Below are 20,680 nucleotides of genomic sequence, written 5' to 3'. Positions count from 1 at the left end.
CTCATCAAGTGGAGTATTCACGTGCTGTCATTTGTCAGTCAAAGATTTATCAAGCAAGGCTATTTTTAGAATGACTGTCCACTAATACTCATGTGCCGAACAAGCACAACAAAGACAACATCAACGAAGTCAACAACAACAGGTAACAATCAAAACTAGAAAGCTCAAAATACGACACGGGAAGCAGGTAAATTGCATCGTTTCTCTTCGGACAGCCTTTCACAAATTGGCGTAGAATTTCCCCAAAATTAGCCTCACTTGTAAAACAACTTTTACCACTCGACACTCTAGTGCATTACCAATGAAACAAAAGCCATGGAGCAGTACTTTCACGTGGTACTGTTTATTATTCTGTACAAGGTGGTTCTAACTTTTAAGTCTGTGGATGAAACCTTAGCGTGTGACCATTCAAATAAAAGCTATTGTGCACTACTTTCATGTGGTACTGTTTACTGTGCTGTATAAGGGGGTTCTAACTTTATCCCTAATGTATGACCATTCAGCTATTGAGAACTGTAGTGGTTTATAAACAAGATTAAGTGAAACTATCATTAAAACAGAAGACGCACGTGCTCTATCCTTTGACACAATTTAAAATAAGCAAGGGGATTTTGTACAGACTGTAATTTCAATCTCCCTTTGAAAATTTCCAACACAAGAGCAAGCGCTCTGTTAGAACTGTTACTTGAGTTCAACCCAAAGTAGCATTTTTCAACCATTGGGTTATGCTGGAATCCCGTTGATGAATTTAAAGTTCATTTATGCCCTCCACAATAAAAAATAAACCTATAATGTCGTTGGATTTCCGTCGATCCGGTTAATCAAGTTTTCACTTGCTCACGTCAGTCACCCGACATGTTTTAACCAATCGCAAGCAGGTAACTCTGTCTTTTGTGAACCAATGATATCAAAACCCTGATTTATGGAATCGATCAAGAATATAGTGTGTCGAACACTTTTTAGACATGAGATTACAATTAAAGGCGTTCAAAATTTATCACATGGCAGTTCATGTTGATTACGTTCCTTTTTGGACGTGCATAAAATTTGGCTATCACATGTAAAACATTTTATAACAAATGATATCTTACACGCATTTCGTATTGAGGAACTGTAAAACAATCGCTGACGACATCTATATTGCACCGTACATAACTCAGAAATAACGTCTAATCCTACTTAAAAATCGCCTTAATCAAGCACCATTTTACAGTGTTATGTATGGACCTTGGTTTTGAACAATGAATACAACTCATTACACCAGTTTTTATTATCAAGGGATTCCTTCCCAAATTTCATTCAACTCTGAAATCTTAAACTGTTTTGGTGTTACCTTTAGTTGAGCTCTGAAAAATTCATCAATCAACGTTATTTTCTTAACAGGACGTTTCTGACCCAGACAGGTCCAACTCATTTGTTTACCGTTATGAATGGGCTTGTTTTCGCTCGTCTTGTCCAGTGAAACGGAATTTTGCGTTTCCTTTTAAAGCCGCAAAACTTTACCACTAACGACTAATCAATCAAAGCCAGGAATTTACGAGACCGCAGTCACTATCAGAGCAGCGGCTGCTGCGAGTAAACCATTTGTGGTTGCGCGGGAAAACTCGAGTAGCCCGCCACGCTAGGTTGCGCTAGAGACTGGGCATAGTAATCATGCGGTGCACTCTGGGACGGATACTCGGGTGGTGCCGCAGGAATCCCCTGTTGGTAAGGAAGTTGCTGTTGCTGCTGGTAGGACATTGGTGGTTGTTGAACTTGCTGTTGGCTTGGGAACGTTTGTTGGACGTTGCTTGGAGGCTGCATCGGGGCCTGGGGTGGAGCATGCGCTTGGCTGAGGTGAGTCGGTTGGTAGGGCGCCGAAGTCACGTGGTTGGACATGTGACTTGCGTAGGGCTGCACAGGCCCTTGGCTCGAGTATGCTGTGCCCTACGAATCGTGCAAGAAACAAACATTACTTGGAAAAAGTGCCGACAGCATGAAGAATTAAGATTTCCTCCAAACACTCACCATAACAGATGACTCCAGAACGGCACCCGGCTCGCTCATATACTGAAGTGATGTTGGAGGGGAGACCTGGGGATAACCTGCAGGATGTGGGGCATAGAGCTGGGTGGCCTGGAAAAGAGTAACGGGACAAGTTAGTGTAAACGCAGGGCAACGTCTATGTGAATAACTTCCCAGGGCTTCTACACATGTAGAGAGTGAATCGAACCGTAATCGGGGTAAAAATATCGGCCTTTCCACAAACCTTGCAACGATGGTTTTTAGAATTTTGTTACCATAAGAAAAAGCATATCCAACATTGAATATCCGATAGAGTTTCTTAGGGACTTTCCATGCATCTTACTTGAGGGTATTGCTGTGCTGTTGATCCAGGCAGCTGATACATGCCCATGGAGGCCTGGGGATTTGCGCCATATCCATAAGGCAGCGTAGGAACTTGTAATGGCTCTTTCATCATCCTGTAATACAAAAAGAAAAACCTGCTTTACCAACCTGTTTTTGATCTTTTTTCTTTTTTTACGTACAAGAAAGACAAACAGAAAGAGAGCGCTGCATTTTTAAGCTTTCACTTTAGACAGATCCAGCACACTTCTGTCAGCCATTCCTTAACTGCACAGCAAAAGTCCACTTGACATCTTGTGATCAAATTTTTGGGCTCAAGTGCCAGGGGTCATTTTAAGTTGCAATGATAGCACCCCACATTTTTGCGCGAGAAGTAAGTTTAAATTATAAGGGAGGCAATGAAAGAAAAAAACTATCAAGAGATTACCTCTGGTATAAACTCAACGCTTGTAGATATTGTTCGTTCATTGATGATAATTCTTGGCGTTTTCTACAAAAAGAGAAAAAAGATGATGTATTACTTATAACCGATCATATGCTAAGGATGGAAGGAAATTTTACTCCGAAATCAGCAGTCCATAGAAAGCCTGAAGGGAGGAGAAAACGTAGAAAGTAAAAGACAACTTGGAGGAGGACGTTCAAGGCTATAGATAGATAGATAGACAGACAGACAGACAGACAGACAGACAGACAGATAGATAGATAGATAGATTTTTTTTTCAGGCTTTATTTTCGTGACTGCTCAAGTTGATTTGTACAACATTCCGTAGGAAAAACGGTGGCGGCTGTACATTTTACCACAATCCCATGGAAACTTTGCACAGCCCATAAAGTACAAGGAAAGCCATACTTAAATGCAACACTTGTCCCTGAACTGACGACATTGTGTATGCTTGGTTTGAACTGTTTGGAACTTTTCTGTAAGAATTATGGGTAAATGAGCAATTCGCCATCTATTTTTCCTACGGTTTGTAACTTATTAAAAATTTAACTGCTAGCTAGATAAATTCTCATACATGGGGTTTAACACAAATGTAAGGATAGCTTTCATCAAAACAACACGATCACTAAAAGCGGGTTTTGTTAGTTGTAAAAAAAGAAAAGAAATAATATCCTTCTGCAACCGATGCTCTCAGTCAGCTTGGCTGGTTAAATTTATATCAACGCAGGCACTTCCATCGCTGCTTGTATGTTTATAATGTATGTGAATGGAATTACGTCTCACAAATTGGAATTATCTAGAAATAGCGATGTCCATAGATATAACACTCGCTCCAAAGATCATCTTAGACTTCCAACAGTAAAACGGAACTCGGGTAAACAGAGAACTTGTTATCATGCCTTTAAAGACTGGAATGCCTTGGACAGTGACTTGAAGAACTCTGACACCATATGTCAGTTTAAAAGTAATTTTTTAAAATCTATTAGTCTATAATTAACTTTTGTATTTTTAATATATTTTTTTAATTTGTGTATTTATTTTTTAATAATTGAATGTTATTTTGGATCGGGACCTTTCTGTAGATCACCTACGGGTGAGAAAGCTTTCCGTTAAAATATCATTATTATTAAGAGGTTTGGTTCACCTTTCACTTTCTTCAATCTTGCCCTTGACAAGAAGCTCCATTCTGTAGCATTCATCTGTGATGTATAGGAGAGCTTAGTCAATTAACACAACAACTCTTCAATTTATCAACCATAGAACATCCCGTGCCCGTAATTTAACAACATGGTTGCCACAGATAAAAATCAAATTTCCCTGACCTGTTAAATACAAATGTCCGATCTAGTAGCGGCTTCTGGTCTCAACTTACAGCCGTCCCCTCCGCCCATTCATGTAAGACTCGTAAGTTTTCAACGAATTCCTCTTTATTCGTAGCAGGGAGAAGCTGAAGCCAGATGATCGGACAAGAAATCTTAGCCTGCTCTTCGTCTCAACCCTGCTCAAGTGCAGAGTGGCACAATTTTCATTACAACAAAACGAACCTTCCATATCTTGAATTGTTTCCTCTTGTTCGTCTTCGCCTTCGATATTGGCTCCCTTTAACATGTTTGTACACAAGTCTATCTTTTCCTAAATGCAGATAAAACGTTATGGTATTAACAACAGTAAAGTAAAGTTAAAGTCTATATACGAGCCAAGTGGCCCATCAGGCCAGCGCTTATCCCGGTTTCAGTAACATGAAGCGACTTATGACTGTTTCTATGAGAACCTGAAGGCAATCCGACATGAAATCTTAGCCTGTTCTTCGTCTCAACCCTGCGATGCTAGTCCATCGCAGGGTTAAACCAAGTCCCATTTAATTTGGGAATTGAGGGGAAAAGAGAAACTTAACAAATTTGCAATTTTGCACTGAAAACGTCGGAGCCATGTTACAATATTGATATATGGAACGTTGCCTATTAAGCCTTCCCTGAACGGAGATTGAAGGGGGGGGGGGGGTAGGGAGGAGGCGAAAGGGGGAAGAGGGGATAAGGGAGGGGAGAAGGGTGGGTGGGAGGAGAGGCAGGGGTTCTATTGCTCTCTATTTCTTCCTTGGCCTCAGCTCTCACTATCTTCATTTTAAAGTTTCTTTACAACCTTTCCACCTGCATAACCTGCTACGCTCTTTAAAAATATTTCTTTTCAAAGTAAAACGTTAGAAAACCGCATTGATGTCATGTTATCAATTGTTTTACTACGCTTATTGATGTATTGATTTACGAAAATTGTTTCAATGCCTCTGAAAAGCCTCATTGAGTAAGTTGTCAGTTAAGATATTTATTCATCACTTTATAGCTCTAATCTCACCTCACTGATTTCTGTTTTCACTGGTACTGTTGACTCTAGATAACAAAGAAAGAAAATCAAAGTGACGAAATTCGAAGCTACACCGAGAGGGAACATTTTACAACTCATTAGCCTACTAACCGGGCTAACAACTGTTTAAAAACAACTAAATAGGGACATAATTCATGGTAGGCCACCCATATAGTCTCCCTGCAGTTTGCTTCTATTTACTGCCGTTTGCTTGCGGTTAGCATTTAAATATTGTGTTTACTCGCAGTTGGCATTTATTTACTACTGTTTGCTTGCGGTTAACATTTAATTACTGCTGTTTGCTTGCGGTTAGCATTTAAGGAGTAAAGGGGAAGGCGATTATATGTGGCCTACCACGAATTATCTGCCACTAAATATCTCTTGAAGAACAATATAGGAAAGTGCCAACAGCGGTGTACCACGGAAAAATTCACCGCGTGACGAGTGAGTTCTATGGTACATACAGTACAGCCCAAAAATAATGCACGCGGAAGAAGTGGCGGAAGAAGTTCTTACGCCGCAAGAACACGCAAACCGCCGCAAGAGCACGCAAACCGCCGCAAGAAGTAAAATGTCGTGTTTTTGCGGTTTACCCGCAAGAACATTCGAAACGTGAGAAGTTGAAAGTCTAACCGCAAGAAGCCGCAAGAAGTTGAAAATCTAACCGCAAGAAGCCGCAAGAACTTATGAATCTTACCGCAAGCCGCAACAAGGCGCAAGAAGTTGTTGCAGGTCAAACAGTCTGTTCGTTTATAAGTGCCATGTTGGTGGTCGAAATGCTCGGCGTGTGCTCGCAATGTTGTCCATAAGATATGTCACTGCAGTGGGAAGAGATATATTTCCAACAGCTGAGACCAGATCTGGATTTATGTTTGCCTATACTGTGAAAATAATATCGAACGCACTCGCGTGTTCATGATACCTACGGGAAAAAAGCCCTTCGATCACTTGAACAGTCTGCTGGCATACAATCGCAAAACGTCTCCAAGTAATGAGGCTCATGAAGAAACAGTCCACGTAGAAAAATCGAACTACGATGTAGTTAGTCTGGGGTCCAACGCTTTTTGCTTCTGAATGCAAAATTCATTATCATTCAGAAGTGTTGTCTTCTTCTTGCGGATATGTGAGCGAAGACAACTTTCGTTCAAATCGCACACTGAACGCAAAGACTGCGTGTGCACTACGATGTCGTAAGTTTCTTTAAGAACTTTTCGCAGAATTAGTATTACAGGCGAAAAGCCCTTGCAGAAAATATATTTTGTGTTTCTAAACAAACAGTAATCAAGGAAACTTGAAAGTCGCCTATGGAAGCGAACTTCGTAAATTCTACCCTGTTTGCAATGCGGTAAAACATTACCGGTATAACTATGGTTGTGATAAGCACATAAATGATCTTCTGAACAGCGAAATCTCATGAGTTTGCCTTATGCATTCCTCTTATTTCGAAGAGAATCCCATTCAACGAAATCTTTCAAGACAGCATGCACTGATAACAATCATGTTGTTGTGACGCCTTGAATTTGCATAACCTCTTCAAACATTACTGATGCGTGAAAAGTCACGCTTTTGTCATGCATGCATGTAGTCCTGTGCTTGTTTTCGCCGACTGAGAAACTTGCTTGTTTCAAAATTTGGGTTACACTTGGAAGTTACTTCCCAGTAAATATGTGTTTTTTTAACCTTTGGTCCGGACAGAAAAAGCCATTTCAAATAAACTCTCGATTCACAGGTTGCTTAGCACGTGACCAAAATCTTCCCACTGTCAGAGATAAAATCTACATGTACTGACTGATTTATTCGCGAACGAAAACTCTCTCCAAGGACGACCTCAACAGCGTTTAGACTTTATATGGCTTACACTTTAGAACTTATAATATTAGTCACATCATTAAGAAGCTTCCCAAGATCTATTGTGTAACGGTAGCCGTATACGTAGTAAGGTCGACGATTTGTTTGTTCGTCGGTACGGCTGAGAATCAACTTCTTCTTCTGTTATATTTGTTTACGTTTTGATGGATTGAAATACAGCTTTGTGGTACATGTAAACAGCAGCTCACGCCGATCAACGAGTTCGAAGTTTCATCAAACGCGCATCCGTTCATTACTTTTTCTTTGGTCGTTCCCGGGGATCGGTCCAAATTCGAATTAAGTTAGACTCATGAAAAGTTCGTCGTCTGAACTGAACTTTTAGAGTTTAATTTGTCAAGAGTTAAGAATTTGTCGTTTTAATGCTTCTTACGGTAAGTGTGGCGCTAGTTATGTTTTTTTCGTTGTGTCTGTTAGTTGTGTTTTTTAGAACCCGTCGCCAAGACGGTACTGTCTTGATACGGATTTTCGCTTGCTAAGAGTGTTAGCGCAAAAGAAGTTCTTGCGGGTTGAAAATCCTACCGCAAAGAAGTTCTTGCGTATCGAAAATCCAACCGCAAAGAAGTTCTTGCGGTTTTAACTCCTAACCGCAAAGAAGTTCTTGCGTCTTGCAGGATCCAAGCGCAAGCGACCCGCAAGAAGCCGCAAGAAGTTGACGGCTTGCGGACGCAAAAAGAAGCTCTTGCGCGTGCATTATTTTTGCGCTGTACTGTATCATGTATTGAACGTGGAACGAACGAGTCTGGCAATGAATTTCATTTGAATCACATAGCTTTACGTGACTTATCTACTCAAGGACCAAGTTTGTCTCTGAGAGTACTAAAAAGCCATTTGAAATGTAGCCGCATCCAATGGCGATTTCACGCTTAATAACACGCCTTTATGGCCAGTCAACGAGCGAGATTTTCTTGAATAGGCCATTTCTTACTTGCCCGTGTGAAAACGAGTCTCCGTGCGAAGGTATTCATATGACAGTGCTTAACCCGAACCATTCAATTCCACCTAGGGCTTTAATTCGTTTTTAAAATTTGTTTTCTTTTTTTTTATTAATGAAATTCCCAAATTATCGAAAATCATTTGCGATTATACAAGGTCCGTAAATAAAACACAGTACCTTCAGATGTCGGGGCCTGGTGCCTAGGTTCGTCAGCCCAGCGTACCTTCTTCTTTTCCACCTTCGACGCTGATGACAACAGCAAAAATATAAAACACATCGATTACAACTTGTAGAAGACAGGCTTTCAATTCACTGCAAACTTAGTAAGACTACCACTTCTGAGAAGCTGTTTCATATAGTTGGGCTCACGTTTTAGAGTGGGTCATTCAAACAGCTTGTTTTCATGCCATTTCTCGTTTCCAAAGTGGCCAGATGTTCATTTTTTCGGCACAATAGTAAAAGGGACTTTGAGAGTAAAGAAACTTGTAGTTTCAGTCTAAGTTTAAGTTTAACTTTAATTTTTTTTTTCTTTTCTTACATATAGTTACATGTACAAAATTTGCTTGTCACCGTAACTAGTTCCAGAACTAATCGAGGCGGGGGCAAGAGTTTATATTAAAAAGGAAAGAAAGAAAAAAAAAAGTAATGATCACTCACAAGAATACAACACAGCGTTGCACAAGAATACAACACAGAGACCCTGCATGGCCAGAATCTGGGTAGTTTTATATAGGGTAGATTTAACATAATATGAACTTACGACTTTCGGGCTCAGACAAATCCGACGTCACAAAGTTAGAAGGAAAGAGTCCTACGCCACGAGCTGTTTCACCCTTCCACCAGTTCACATCACTGAGAAAAAAAAAGACGGTCACATAGTGTCATATAAGTTTATGAGCAGGAAAACATTTGACCATCTTTCTTTATCGTTAGGTAGCGTTTTATATTAATAACATTGATATTATATATCTCAGTTGATACGCGCGCTGTGATTGATTAATTTAGAGGAGGTATTCGCTATTTATTTATTTATTTATTTATTTATTTATTTATTTATTTATTTATTTATTTATTTATTTATTTTTGTTGCCAAAGCGCCCCTGTGCCCCACTGGGGGCTATAAAGAATGATGAGGATGAAAGCGTTTCGTTATTTATCGTCAAGATTTCTCAACGTTGGCGACATGTCTCGAATTGAGTCATTTTGGTTGTGACCTCTACGAAATGGTCTGCCGAACCCGTACGATAGTAGAGATATCGCGTCATCACGGTCCGTTCTGTAAGTTCTCCTTTGATTAATGGCCAGCACGCTTCATGCTATGGTCGTAAAACGAAGAAGGAAAAAAAAACGTTGGTCCGCAACTTGCAGTGCGGACCTGGAACTCCATTAGTACGAGGTATTTATCATCCAAATGCACTCCGCAGAGTGCAAACAACGCCGGATTGAACACAAGTGTCTCACAGTATTTGTACTCTTGGAAAGCAGTTTAGCAGGCTGGTTGCAGGGATCGCTTGTGGTCTACGGAACAACAAACCTCCTGGAGGGGATTCCCATAGGAAAAGGACGAGGGTGCCTCGTCGTACCCTGTAGGGGTTAAAAGATCGGGTTTGGTATCTCTTTGGGTATTCAGGCTCAAAAGGTCCACAGCGGGAATAAACAAAATGACAGGAGAGCATGTGTTGTTTTAGAATTGGTTCCTCTTAGGGGTGAAAAAAGTTTCAAGCCACGCCCACAAAACAGGATCTTGGCGGAGGCTCTTTTCAAAATTTCCGACGACCACTCCAGTCCTTTTCATCTGGGAGTCCTCCCCCGACCCCTCCGGACAACAAACAGCAGGCGTTTGATAAAAGAAATGTTCAGCAAAACAAGATTAGGTTAGGAACCAACCTGTCATCAAGAACAGATATTATCTCTCCAGACTTGAATGTAAGTTCATTGTCTTCAACTGCCTCAAAATCGTACAACGCTCGGACTTTTTTGGCCTCAACCTAACATAGTACAAAAGACATTCAGTTGAAAGCTATATTGTCTTTCTTTAAGGTCGTAACTTGCTTTTTTTGCTTGTACTGATAAACGTTTTTGCATTTCAGTTTCATAAATTTCTGTTGGATTCAAAGAGAACTTATTAATCAAAATCACTCAAGCATCAGGTTGTAGTTGCCATGGCAATGGCAAGTGTTACAAAGACAATGTCCCCCACCCTACCACATGCCATTGAAATTTATTCAAATATGATTGATCAAACCAAACAGAATGGAATCCTGTTACATAGATGTCATAGAGGTGATAACTAATAATTTCAATTTTGACTTGTTGAAAGTGGATCAAATAACTGGATATAGCAGGACACCTACCCTTCTTGCAGGAGCTGGTGAAGGTGAACTGAAGCTTGGGTACAAACTAGAGACCTTGGGCTACAAGTATTGAATGAAACAATCAAACTTCTAGAAAGATGAAAAACAACTGAAGGGACATCAAAAGAATGATCAACAGCTTAGTCACCAAACAAAATCAATTGATCTGCACCCTGTTTACACAAACAAGAACATGCCTACTCTGTTACAGCTATGTTTTTCAATGTTGTTCCAGAGAAGACTTACATATTAAGTATTTATATGCTGAGCAAAATCAAAGACAGCTGTAAAACTGCACGACGATGATATTTCAAGGCATTTCAAATTTTTGGTTTATCACTAGAAAGGTCAATATCATGAAATTTTGACCAAAAGCTCCCAATTGTGTACAAAGCATGTCACATACCACTGACTTTCAAGAACGCAAAGAGAAAACTCATTGAAAAAGCAATGATTTGAACAACACAGTAAAAACAATGACTACTTAAGCATAGTATAAATCAGTATGCTCTACCTTACTACTTTCTGCTTCCTGAAGGGACAACTGAATTGCTGAAGGTGAAAACGAAAAAAAAGACAAATATCTGTATCAGAAAAGGAAGTTAAGAGAATCTTGGGTTAAAACACCCTTGGAAAATCATCAACATACAGACACCTTCCAAACCCCACAGAAATCTCCCACTAGAACAATGCTGAAATACATGTATGGTCGCATAGTTCAGTGGAGAGAATTCCAATTCAGAATTGCATTTGATGTGAGGAAGGGAAGTAATATATCAAACACGAGAGACAGTGTTTCATCAGGATATCCAAACACCCGAGAAGAAAGTTGAAAATACGACGGGCAGCAGAGTATTTGTATGTTAATTAAGACCAGGTATCCAAACCTCCTTCACAGTTGTGATTTGCTTTTTTTACTCAATGAATTATGAGTTTGAGAAAGGTAGCTGAAGGCAAGAATTGTTTGCTAAAAAATGATGCCAGGATTTTTGCCAAAACAATTTGCTGTCGCGATCATGCCTGCTACACACTGTACCATGTTATGGTTGCATATTGGCAAGGGAAGGTTGACGCCTTCATCTCTGACTATTTGTCATGTGACTGCACAAGGTCATGTGAAAACTCAACAAAATGTAAAGTATTCACTCGCTGAATGAAGGGTGTAATGTACAAAACAGTTAAAAGCATTGAAGTTGCTTCAAAATTGATTTTTTTTTGTAGAGATCCTTTCTCAAGTTTTTGTCGGAATGAGTAGACCTGTGTAGTGTGTGATGTTCAAGTACCTCTTGCTAAATCTTCATCTTCTTGTTGTGCACTAACTGTTGCAGGAGCTGAAGAATGACTTGATGAACTTGGTGAACTTGAACTTGTGTCCTATAAACAGTATAATTACAAACAATACAATACTATATAAAAATATATACAAAAGTCAATAAAATAAATAAAATAATGAAAAAAGTGGCATTTTGTTCTCTAAAAACTGTAGTTTTAGTAGTCAAAACTACTCAATAGATTTTGATTATGGAAATTACCAAAACACTTTGCATTTAGTTTCAACCACGGTGCTTCACTATCTGTTTACATTCTCTGTGTACTACATAATTTAATTTCATCTGAATTTCAGACTTTCTCTTCACAAATACAGTGTAATAAATAGCCTCATTGCTATCATTTATTGCCGCTCAAATTGCACTGCAGGTACAAAGAATCAAAGGCAAGAAATAGAATAGAAGTGTGTAAAATAAGCCCACCTTGGAACTGTGAGGAAAACTAACTCCATCTGCTTTTAGTTCTTTGTAAAGCGATGGTATTAGACTGAAATTGAACAAGAGGACAAAGTCTTAAAAATTGCACATCATGAAATTCTATTACTGATCATCTAATGAGAGTCCGAAGGGTGTCTGCTTAGTACAGGTTTCATTGTATTAAGCTTCAAGTAGTAAAATGTTATTGTACATCCACATGTACCTTCCATAATTTATCTGGTACCCATTTAAAACACCCTATAGTAGACATGGACAGTCGAACCTCTCTAATATGGACACGGAAGGGACAGAGTGAAGTGTCCATATTAGAGAGGTGTCCATATTGGAGGTCACTATGATGACGTCACTTTTACATGTAAGTTTCCACAGAAGTATTTTTGATTACACTGTACTGTATTTGCATTTGTAAAATGTAAGTTTTGAAAACTAACATTTTGATATTGTTCTGGTATTGGTATTGCTGAATGACAAAGTGTTAATGTCTGTGTAACCACCGACAGGAAATGGTACATACCGCAAATTATCAACACCTGATCCCTGGAGTGTCCATAACAAAGAGGTTACATTTGTATGAATTTGCTCCATAGGGTCGCGATTTAGTGTCCATTGTCCGTTTTAGAGAGGGTCCGTATTATAGAGGTTTTTAAAGAGGAAATGTTTGAGAATTTTGTCAGTAAATAGGAAATTGTCTGTATTAGAGAGGTGTCTGTATCCATGGAGAGGTTCAACTGTAATTGTCAACAAAAAATTTAACACACACTGTATACCTCAACTGTGGGTCATCCTTGAAGCTAACAGACCACTCCTTTATCAGGCTTTTCAGTGTTTCGGTTACTTTGGAATGTCCCTAGAAACAAAATGATGAACATGGTAAAACTGATCAAAATCCATCCTGAAAAGTGTTCATCACAAACAAAACCATGCTACAAACACAGCACAGTCTCCATTGAAACCACCTTCTGAGCCTTGTTCAATAACATGTACAAGTACAGACTGAGGCCTACACCAGCTTTGGAATGTTCAACCTTAGGTGCCTTTCCAGGGACAAGTGATCAATCAAAGTAGTGATATGTATGGCAAATTCTTCTTTTAAAATTTATTCATTATTTGACAATTTGTTACAAAAATCTACAAGTTTTTACTAAAACCTAATGTTTATGACCCATCCATTGGAGACCCAATTATCAACAAACAGAAACTAACTGGTGGGTATTCGTTGGGGTCAGAGCAACCCAGTGGCTCCTAGCACAATGCTTGAGTATGCATAAAATTACAGTACTTCAAGCCCATCCTGTGATGAGCAGAATCTAAATTGCATGTTATCTTCAAGCATTTAATTGATAAATAATTTACCCTAAGCTGACAAGCCATGAACAGCCAGGCCAGGCTCAAACTTGTTGCTTTTGATCCAGGGGGGCAATGACCTAGGTACATGTATACCCAAAGCCCCTTGTTTGAAGCCTTTAAAAAGTTATAAATTATAGTTAATTTATATATATTTGTGTGTGAACAGGATCCTGGATGGCTGAGGGAGGCAACCTCTGTTGAGTGGAGCTCACAAAACATGAAGAATATACATACCTTTTGAAAACCAGGTCAGAACAGCCCAATAACACCTGGTGCCTAATAGAGTCATGTGAGCAGTGCTTACCAAGTTCTACACTCCACACTTCATCTAGTGCAAAAAGGAAATGACACTAGAATCTCTGGGCCACCTGTGGATGAATTCAGGCTTAACTGTCATCATATCAGATAAAAGCTCTTTGCAAGCATAACTTAATGACAGCAAACTAAAGTGCCTTGAAATCTCCCCCTCCCCCCGGGGGCCAGGTACATGTACCACTCTGCACATATCAGCCCCCTTCATGACAATAATGGAACCTTCTGCCAAGAGAGTAAACCCACTTAGCTTTGGGAAATTCCATGCACTTTAAGGATTGTGTCACATTGGACAGCTAAGTACATACCCAGCTGAACTCCACTCAGCAGCTGTCAGACTGACTTGAGACTATGGACACAAGTTCAAACCGACCCCACCCCCCTTGGATTAAGGGCCAGGGACCCTAAAGAGGTATCCACAATTAGCCACACTGCTGTAGATGTCTCCAGACTTTCCAGTAATGGAGCCCCCCTGGAAAATAATATGCTACGCTAAGCTGAAATTGATGCCTGCTGCATCGATTTCAGCACAGCTCGCGGAGTAAAATTAGGTAATACTATGCATTTTTCAAAACTTCAAGGAAAAGTGCAATAGAGTCCTAAAGTGTGATGTCACAAAAAAATAAATTTGAGAAATTATGGGATTTGGCCCCATTTTCGAATAGAGCGTCCTTAAAAAAAGGGTCTTTGCCAAAAATTACCTCTTAATTGTAATTCCCAGCTGAAAGATAAAGGATGAAAATTTGGTACTGCTCCATATAAATCTCTCTAATTTGGAGTCAGTTCTAAACTGAAGGAACTGAAACAAATTTTGAAGGGTTTGTATGGTATGCTATCAAACCTTGATCCCTTATATCTCTATTGGGAATTGCAATTCAGAGCTAATTTTTGGGATGAGGGCATCTTTTGGGATTCTCTACAAGAATATGACATCATATCCCATAATTTCAAAAATTTTATTTTTGTGACGTCATCACTTTAGGACTCTATTGTAATGGCTCTATGTTTTGAGGTCATACATTTTCTGTAAAACTACATGTCCTTTTGCACTCAGATTAAGTCACTGTCTGAGCCCATGTAAGGCTGACCTGCCCGTCGGCTTGGAGAGGTAAGATCAGTACATTATAACAACCCCATTGTGCTTACAAAATTTACCTTTGGCTTCAACTTTATAACAAACCAGTTTGATTTTGACAGTGTCGCATGTTTATGATCTACAGCCCCTACCATCATCTAGAAAAATCAAACTCAAATTGAAATTGAAAACAAGAAAATCCAAGACTATTAATCAAGTCAAACTGGCTTGAAAAGTTTACCAACAAAAATAACTTCACAGCACAATTAACAGACCCCTTTTTCAAAACTGCAGGTAGATATACAATGTATCTCTTGTCATGACTGAATGAATGAATAACTTTATTACCAGGTCAAAACTTCTACCTTACTGTAAACAGTAAGCTAAATGTGGACACCTATATGAAAATGATGATTACAAAATTCCAATCATTAAAAGAAAAGATAAAATCTAAACATGCAAGACATAGTTAACTAATTACAGCCCAAAAAGAGACTAGATTAATAATAATGATTAGAATTGCAGTTTCATTGTTTCTAATGTGCAACACAAGGTTAGTTAGAACACAAAAAACAATTGCTACAGTGTACTAACAATTTTCGCTAATTATCAGTTCGGTCAAGTTCAGTGTTCTTAGTAGGCCTTAGATAGCTTAATTACATGTGGGCTGTGTTTGTTATAAGTTACTGTGTTGAACCTGGCTAAGGTAAAGTAAACAGACTAATGTCTGTGTACTGTAAGCCCCAGGGGGAGGGACTCCCTCATTAAAAAGACAGAAATTTTGAAAAGAATCCCTAAGAGGTACCAAGATCCTGTTTCGTGGGCATGGCTTGAAATTTTTTTCTCCCCTAAGAGGTACATGTACCAATTCTTACATAACACATTATCTTCTGTCACATTTTTTTGGTACCGCAAAAGTTCCCGCTGTGGACCTTTTGAGGCTTAACACCCTAAGAGGTACCAAAATTGCATTTTTAATCCCTAAAAGGTACAATGAGCACCCACATCATTTTTATCTGGGAGTGCTCACCCCTGGGATGTGCATTGGCCAGGACCACAACACAGCAGCCTGTTTCAGGTCATAATTCTGTTAATTGCCTAGTGTTAAGCATAAGAATGGTCTACTTTTCACAAACGTACTATTCTTTCAATTTCTGCTACTCTCCAGCTGATGTCCATGTATGTACAACTGTCACTCAACACATGAAACAGAAAGCTGTTTTGAAACATTATGGTCTTGTTAATTAGTTAATGAGAAGATGAAGAAGCAGAATATATTTCCATTATTTTGCAATTTTTTTCTGAACTGTAATATTACAGTACTTACCCTTGAAATTATACTTTTTGCCTCATTGACAAAATCCCTGGAGCACACTTCCAAGTGGAACACTCTATCACAATTATTCACACAAACAGATAGGAGCTAAATTATCAAAGAGAAAAACACACCACTTCGAGGAAGGTATGCACTAATGAACCTACAGTAAGAAACGTACTTGTCTAGCCTTAACTCATCATAATTCAACTGACTTTGTTAATGATAGCAACTTAGAGATTGCAAACAACAGAAACAATTTATTTACAGATGATCATAACCACTCACAAGAAATCTTAAAAGGGAAATCTCCAAGAGAACAGGCCAGCATAACAACTACCGACTCTTTGAAATTTTACATATATCTGAACAAATGTGCCTGGAATACCTAACTTTTATAATTTACAGTACCGCCTGAAAGTATTCACCCATTTCCTGCGTTCTGGCCACGGGGCCTAAATGTGTCATTGACGTGGTATTCCCACACTCAACCTCGTCTTTCCCTAGATAAACCCGAGGAGGGTATTCGTCCTGCTGCAGCAACGTTTGGACGAGGTATTACCTCAGTAAAGAAGATGGGTCAGGTTTGGATAGCATTTTGTTTTCTGTAAAGCATGCTTAAATGCTCAGTCTTGAATCTCCGTATTTTCATCATAAAGAAGCATTTAATAAAGCCGATCATTCAATTTCATGTCAGTTACAAGATTGATAACACAAGAAATTGGTAGCTGCATTGTATGAACTTCACCAGAAATATCTGTAAGAGCCTGTAACTTGGTAAAAGTTAGTGTCAGTTTTTAAATGCTGTGTTTTAAAAGCATTTCATTTTGCCTAGAAGAACGCGACAGAGCATGTGTTCGTTATCTGATTTCATGTCCACGCATCATGCAAATGACCGAGAAACTACTAAAATGCTCAAGGCCAGAATGGCTCTGAGATTCACTTTGATGAAAAGAAACCAGGGCAATACATTTAACTTCAATTCTGATTTATTTTGTTGCCATAATAGGTCATAATACCATCCGTACTTCTCTGTTTATATGCACTGCGCTTTGTACATGTAGCAGGCATTTACAAAACCAGGTCAAATTGGTGATCGTTGATTTAAATAAAAACGGCAATTGCTGTTTTTGCCTCGTTCTTGTATAGCTGTCATCAAATCAGCGATCTGAGTTTTTCTGGTCCAAGTTTTGTCTCTGGTTGCTTACAGCCGATCAAGATGTAAGCTTATTAAATATTTGTAATATTCGTGGAACCTGCTTCAAGTTCAAACATTCTCTCAGGAGACCAAACCATGAATAAGAGAAACCTTCATCAGCTTTTTTACATCTACCTGTTTAATAACATACCATGGCCCACAAGGGACACACTGCAAACAAAAAAGAAACCCTGCAAACAGGAAAGAAACGCTGCAGACAAAAAGCGAACGATGCAAATAAAAAAAGTACGCTGCAACTAAAAAACGTATTCTGCAAATAACAGAAACATTGCAAACAAAAAACGAACGCTGCAAAAAAAAAAACAAAAACAAAATGTACACTGCAAATAAAAAAGAACACATCATGAGTGTGCACTTGGCCTAAGGGACTGGGTATCTCTCGAGTATTTCCTTCCATTTTTCAAAATCCGTGCAATTCTCGTCGATTAAGTAGTATTCATGATGTTTTGTAGTTTTTGTGGTATCGGGGAAGTTCAAGAGAGTTTCTGAGATAAATGTGTGGCTGAAAAAGATATAGACGAAGTAATAACGCACTATTTTCATCGAGATTATCCTTATGATGTTATTGTGGGTCTTCTCAAGCAACGCGAAGGACTTCAGATGTGTGTGCGAACACTTAAGAGATGGCTGAGATCTCTTGGATTAAAGAGGAAAGGTAATGCCAAGGTAATGGATGATTCTGAAATATGAACTATCATTCATGAAGAAATCAGAGGTCCTGGAAGTTTATCAGGTTACAGAAGTATTTGGCACCCCTCAGATTGCAACATCATATGCATGTTCCTCGCAAGTTGGTGGCAAAAATAATGAAGGAAATTGATCCTGTTGGGGTAGAAGAGAGGAGATCTCGACAGTTGAAGAGAAGGATGTTCCACTCAAAAGGAGCCAATGCTTCGTGGCATATAGACGGTATTTGTTTTTCACTTTGTAATCACAGATAAGTAATGAATTGTGTGTGTGTTGGGGAGGGGGGAAGGGGGTAGGTAGGTAGGTAGGTAGGTAGGTAGGTATGGTATGCACGTATGTAACATTGCAGCTATTAAAGGGCCACATACCCTTCTCATTTCAAGATGAGTAAGTTATGACTATTCTACTAGTAGGAAATAAAATATATGAATATAGATTGTCTAACAGGCCCACCTCGATCGCGGCTTGCACCATCTTGTAGTCTTACGCTGGACCTTGGGCTCGTGTTCAGTCCCCCAAACTATGGTAAGTCATGTTATTTGCTGTGTCCATTGCCGATTATCAAGGTAAGGCCCTCTGTACACGAAATTATAGCTGAAATTTCAAAAACAAAAACAACTGTACATTATTTTCTTACTTAAGATACCAGTATTTATAAACTTATTTACATTTTAAGGCAAAAGATTCCAAAATAATTCAGTTGTTGAAGTGAGTAGCCACTTCAAGCCTACTGAAAATTAACTATACTGCTTTGTGCCACCCAAAAGCCAGTCTACTGAAATTTCACGCAGTTGTGGGGCCGCAAATTTCAAGTATATCCATGAAATCCTGCCCAATTCACAAAAACATGCAAAATACCACAAAAATTCACTAGAAATCTCACCAAGTACATGTCATTAACAACATATTTGAAACATGTCTTGGCTGTTGGGGTTGTTTACTTGCAATAAACCTAGAAATTTATCATGAAACTTCATCACTGCAATGAGTATTTAAACAACATCCCCAAATTACCTGGCATTCTTAGATTACTGTTGCCAAAAACTGGGCTGTGGCCACGATGTACATGTAAATGTTTTGCCATTGGCACATTGTCTATTGTTGTTAAAATTTATGAGGATCTCTGTTAAAAACAACCTTGTGGTCAAACAAATGGTAAACCAGAACAATTTGCGTGGCCCCACTAACCTTTGTGCCATAAACAATGCTGAGAGTACAAGTAAATAAAGGTTATTTACATGTATTTACTTTATTTTAAGAAAATTGAAACATTTAACAGTCCCTCAGTTGAAGGAATACTCATTTTACTAAAACAGAAAACTGTACTCACCATATGCTATCATGATACTGCTAACTTCTCTCTCAATCTTTTTGTTAGTTTTGCCATTATTAATGAAGTAATTTATCCAGAAACTGTTGGAGAAAGCAAAATATAATTAAATTCCATCCTTTCTAGCTAAGAATTAGACGGGACAATGATAACCTTTGTTTATCAATTAATAAACATACATGAAGCAATTGGACAGAGCCATGCATGTTGCAGGACCAAAATTACTGGCAACTGACGGAACTGCATAAAGTTGCAGGTAAAAAAAAAAAAATTTGGACTGTTATGTACTTTAAAGATTAGCCCTTTTCACAGTTAACCTTTCTCCCTTGCATTAAAATATAATCTAGCACGTGTGCAAGGCAATTTTAGGCTGTTTCATAGTTTCAGCCCAAAATTGCCTCGAATCCGCCTTGGATTACATTGTATTGCAAATGAGAAAAACTAACTGTGACAAGGGAAGAAGACTATAGATATCGGTATTCGATGTATGGAAATAATTTATACTAACTAGAATTATGAGAAGAAACTATTCACCTGTAATGTAATAAAACACAACTTAAGGAGACTTTTCCCCAATCCTGTGCAACTTGTTCCATTATCATGAATCATCCACAAACTGTTGAAAGAAGTATTCTAGTAAATACATTGCATTCTCAGTTGCTGATGATATTGAAAATCCAAGGAAAAATAAAAAATGAAATTAAAAAAATTTCAAAACATTGCAGTTGCAGAGTACCTGCTGAAATTCTTGTAATCTGCAATGGCCTGTTGCCTCTATGAGATGCACCTGCAGGGAATCATGGTGCAGTCGAACCCCTATTAGGCGGCCACCTATAAAGCGGCCACCCTTATAAGGCGGCCAGTAATCAGTCCCGATGAGGGCTTTTCTATTGTTTTAACCTCTATTTAGTGGCTGGGGGCCTGTTCCTCAAAGGTCCCGAAAAGTTTCCGCACGCGAAAAGCCGTTGCAAAATCTCATACCTTATGACTACAGAGCTGTTTTATGCACATATTCTTAAGATGAACAGAGGATCCCTTGAAACAAGAAGTTTCAGGTGTACACACTTCTCTGTCTCTAAATACCAATTAACTAAAAATGGCTTTGCGGGCCTGAAAAGTTTCCAGGGCTTTCAGGAAACAGGCCCCTGTCCTCTTAAAGCAGCCACTATCCATTTTCCCAAGGGTGTCTGTTTACTAGGGGTTCAACTGTAGTTAAATATCCAGTCCCAGATGATGAATACCATTACCATGACACAGCAGCATCTCATAGAGGGAATTAGCCATTCAGAATATAAAAGTCCACAAAACAGAACTAAAGTATATTGG

The 20,680-nt window shown here is 38.9% G+C and overlaps 2 protein-coding genes and 1 long non-coding RNA gene across 3 annotated transcripts in view; 1 reads left to right on the top strand and 2 right to left on the bottom strand.

Annotated features, from left to right (window-relative positions):
- The window catches only part of LOC145494297 (uncharacterized), a 91,957-nt gene that overhangs the window by 28,947 nt on the left and 42,330 nt on the right, over nucleotides 1–20,680 (top strand). The window lies entirely within an intron of this gene.
- On the bottom strand, nucleotides 1,555–13,659 carry LOC145495734 (signal transducing adapter molecule 1-like; the record flags this gene model as incomplete). Its single annotated transcript, XM_081475331.1, has 16 exons — nucleotides 1,555–1,926; nucleotides 2,008–2,115; nucleotides 2,348–2,462; nucleotides 2,774–2,836; nucleotides 3,933–3,987; nucleotides 4,333–4,420; nucleotides 5,138–5,172; nucleotides 8,127–8,195; nucleotides 8,710–8,801; nucleotides 9,837–9,937; nucleotides 10,304–10,363; nucleotides 10,818–10,855; nucleotides 11,587–11,677; nucleotides 12,055–12,118; nucleotides 12,837–12,916; nucleotides 13,651–13,659. Coding segments are annotated over 16 exons (1,440 nt in total), but the record flags the coding sequence as incomplete, so codon positions are not given.
- On the bottom strand, nucleotides 15,021–19,967 carry LOC145494029 (uncharacterized). The gene is made up of 3 exons (XR_014050225.1): nucleotides 19,889–19,967; nucleotides 19,355–19,437; nucleotides 15,021–18,618 (listed from the first exon to the last, which is right to left on the bottom strand). It is a non-coding gene; the product is annotated as an uncharacterized LOC145494029 (long non-coding RNA).

The sequence above is a fragment of the Orbicella franksi genome, chromosome 8, assembly GCF_964199315.1.
Source record: "Orbicella franksi chromosome 8, jaOrbFran1.1, whole genome shotgun sequence".
Classification (NCBI taxonomy): Eukaryota; Metazoa; Cnidaria; class Anthozoa; order Scleractinia; family Merulinidae; genus Orbicella; species Orbicella franksi.
The sequence above is the reverse complement of the archived record's forward strand: the minus strand, read 5'-3'. Positions and strand labels throughout refer to the sequence as shown.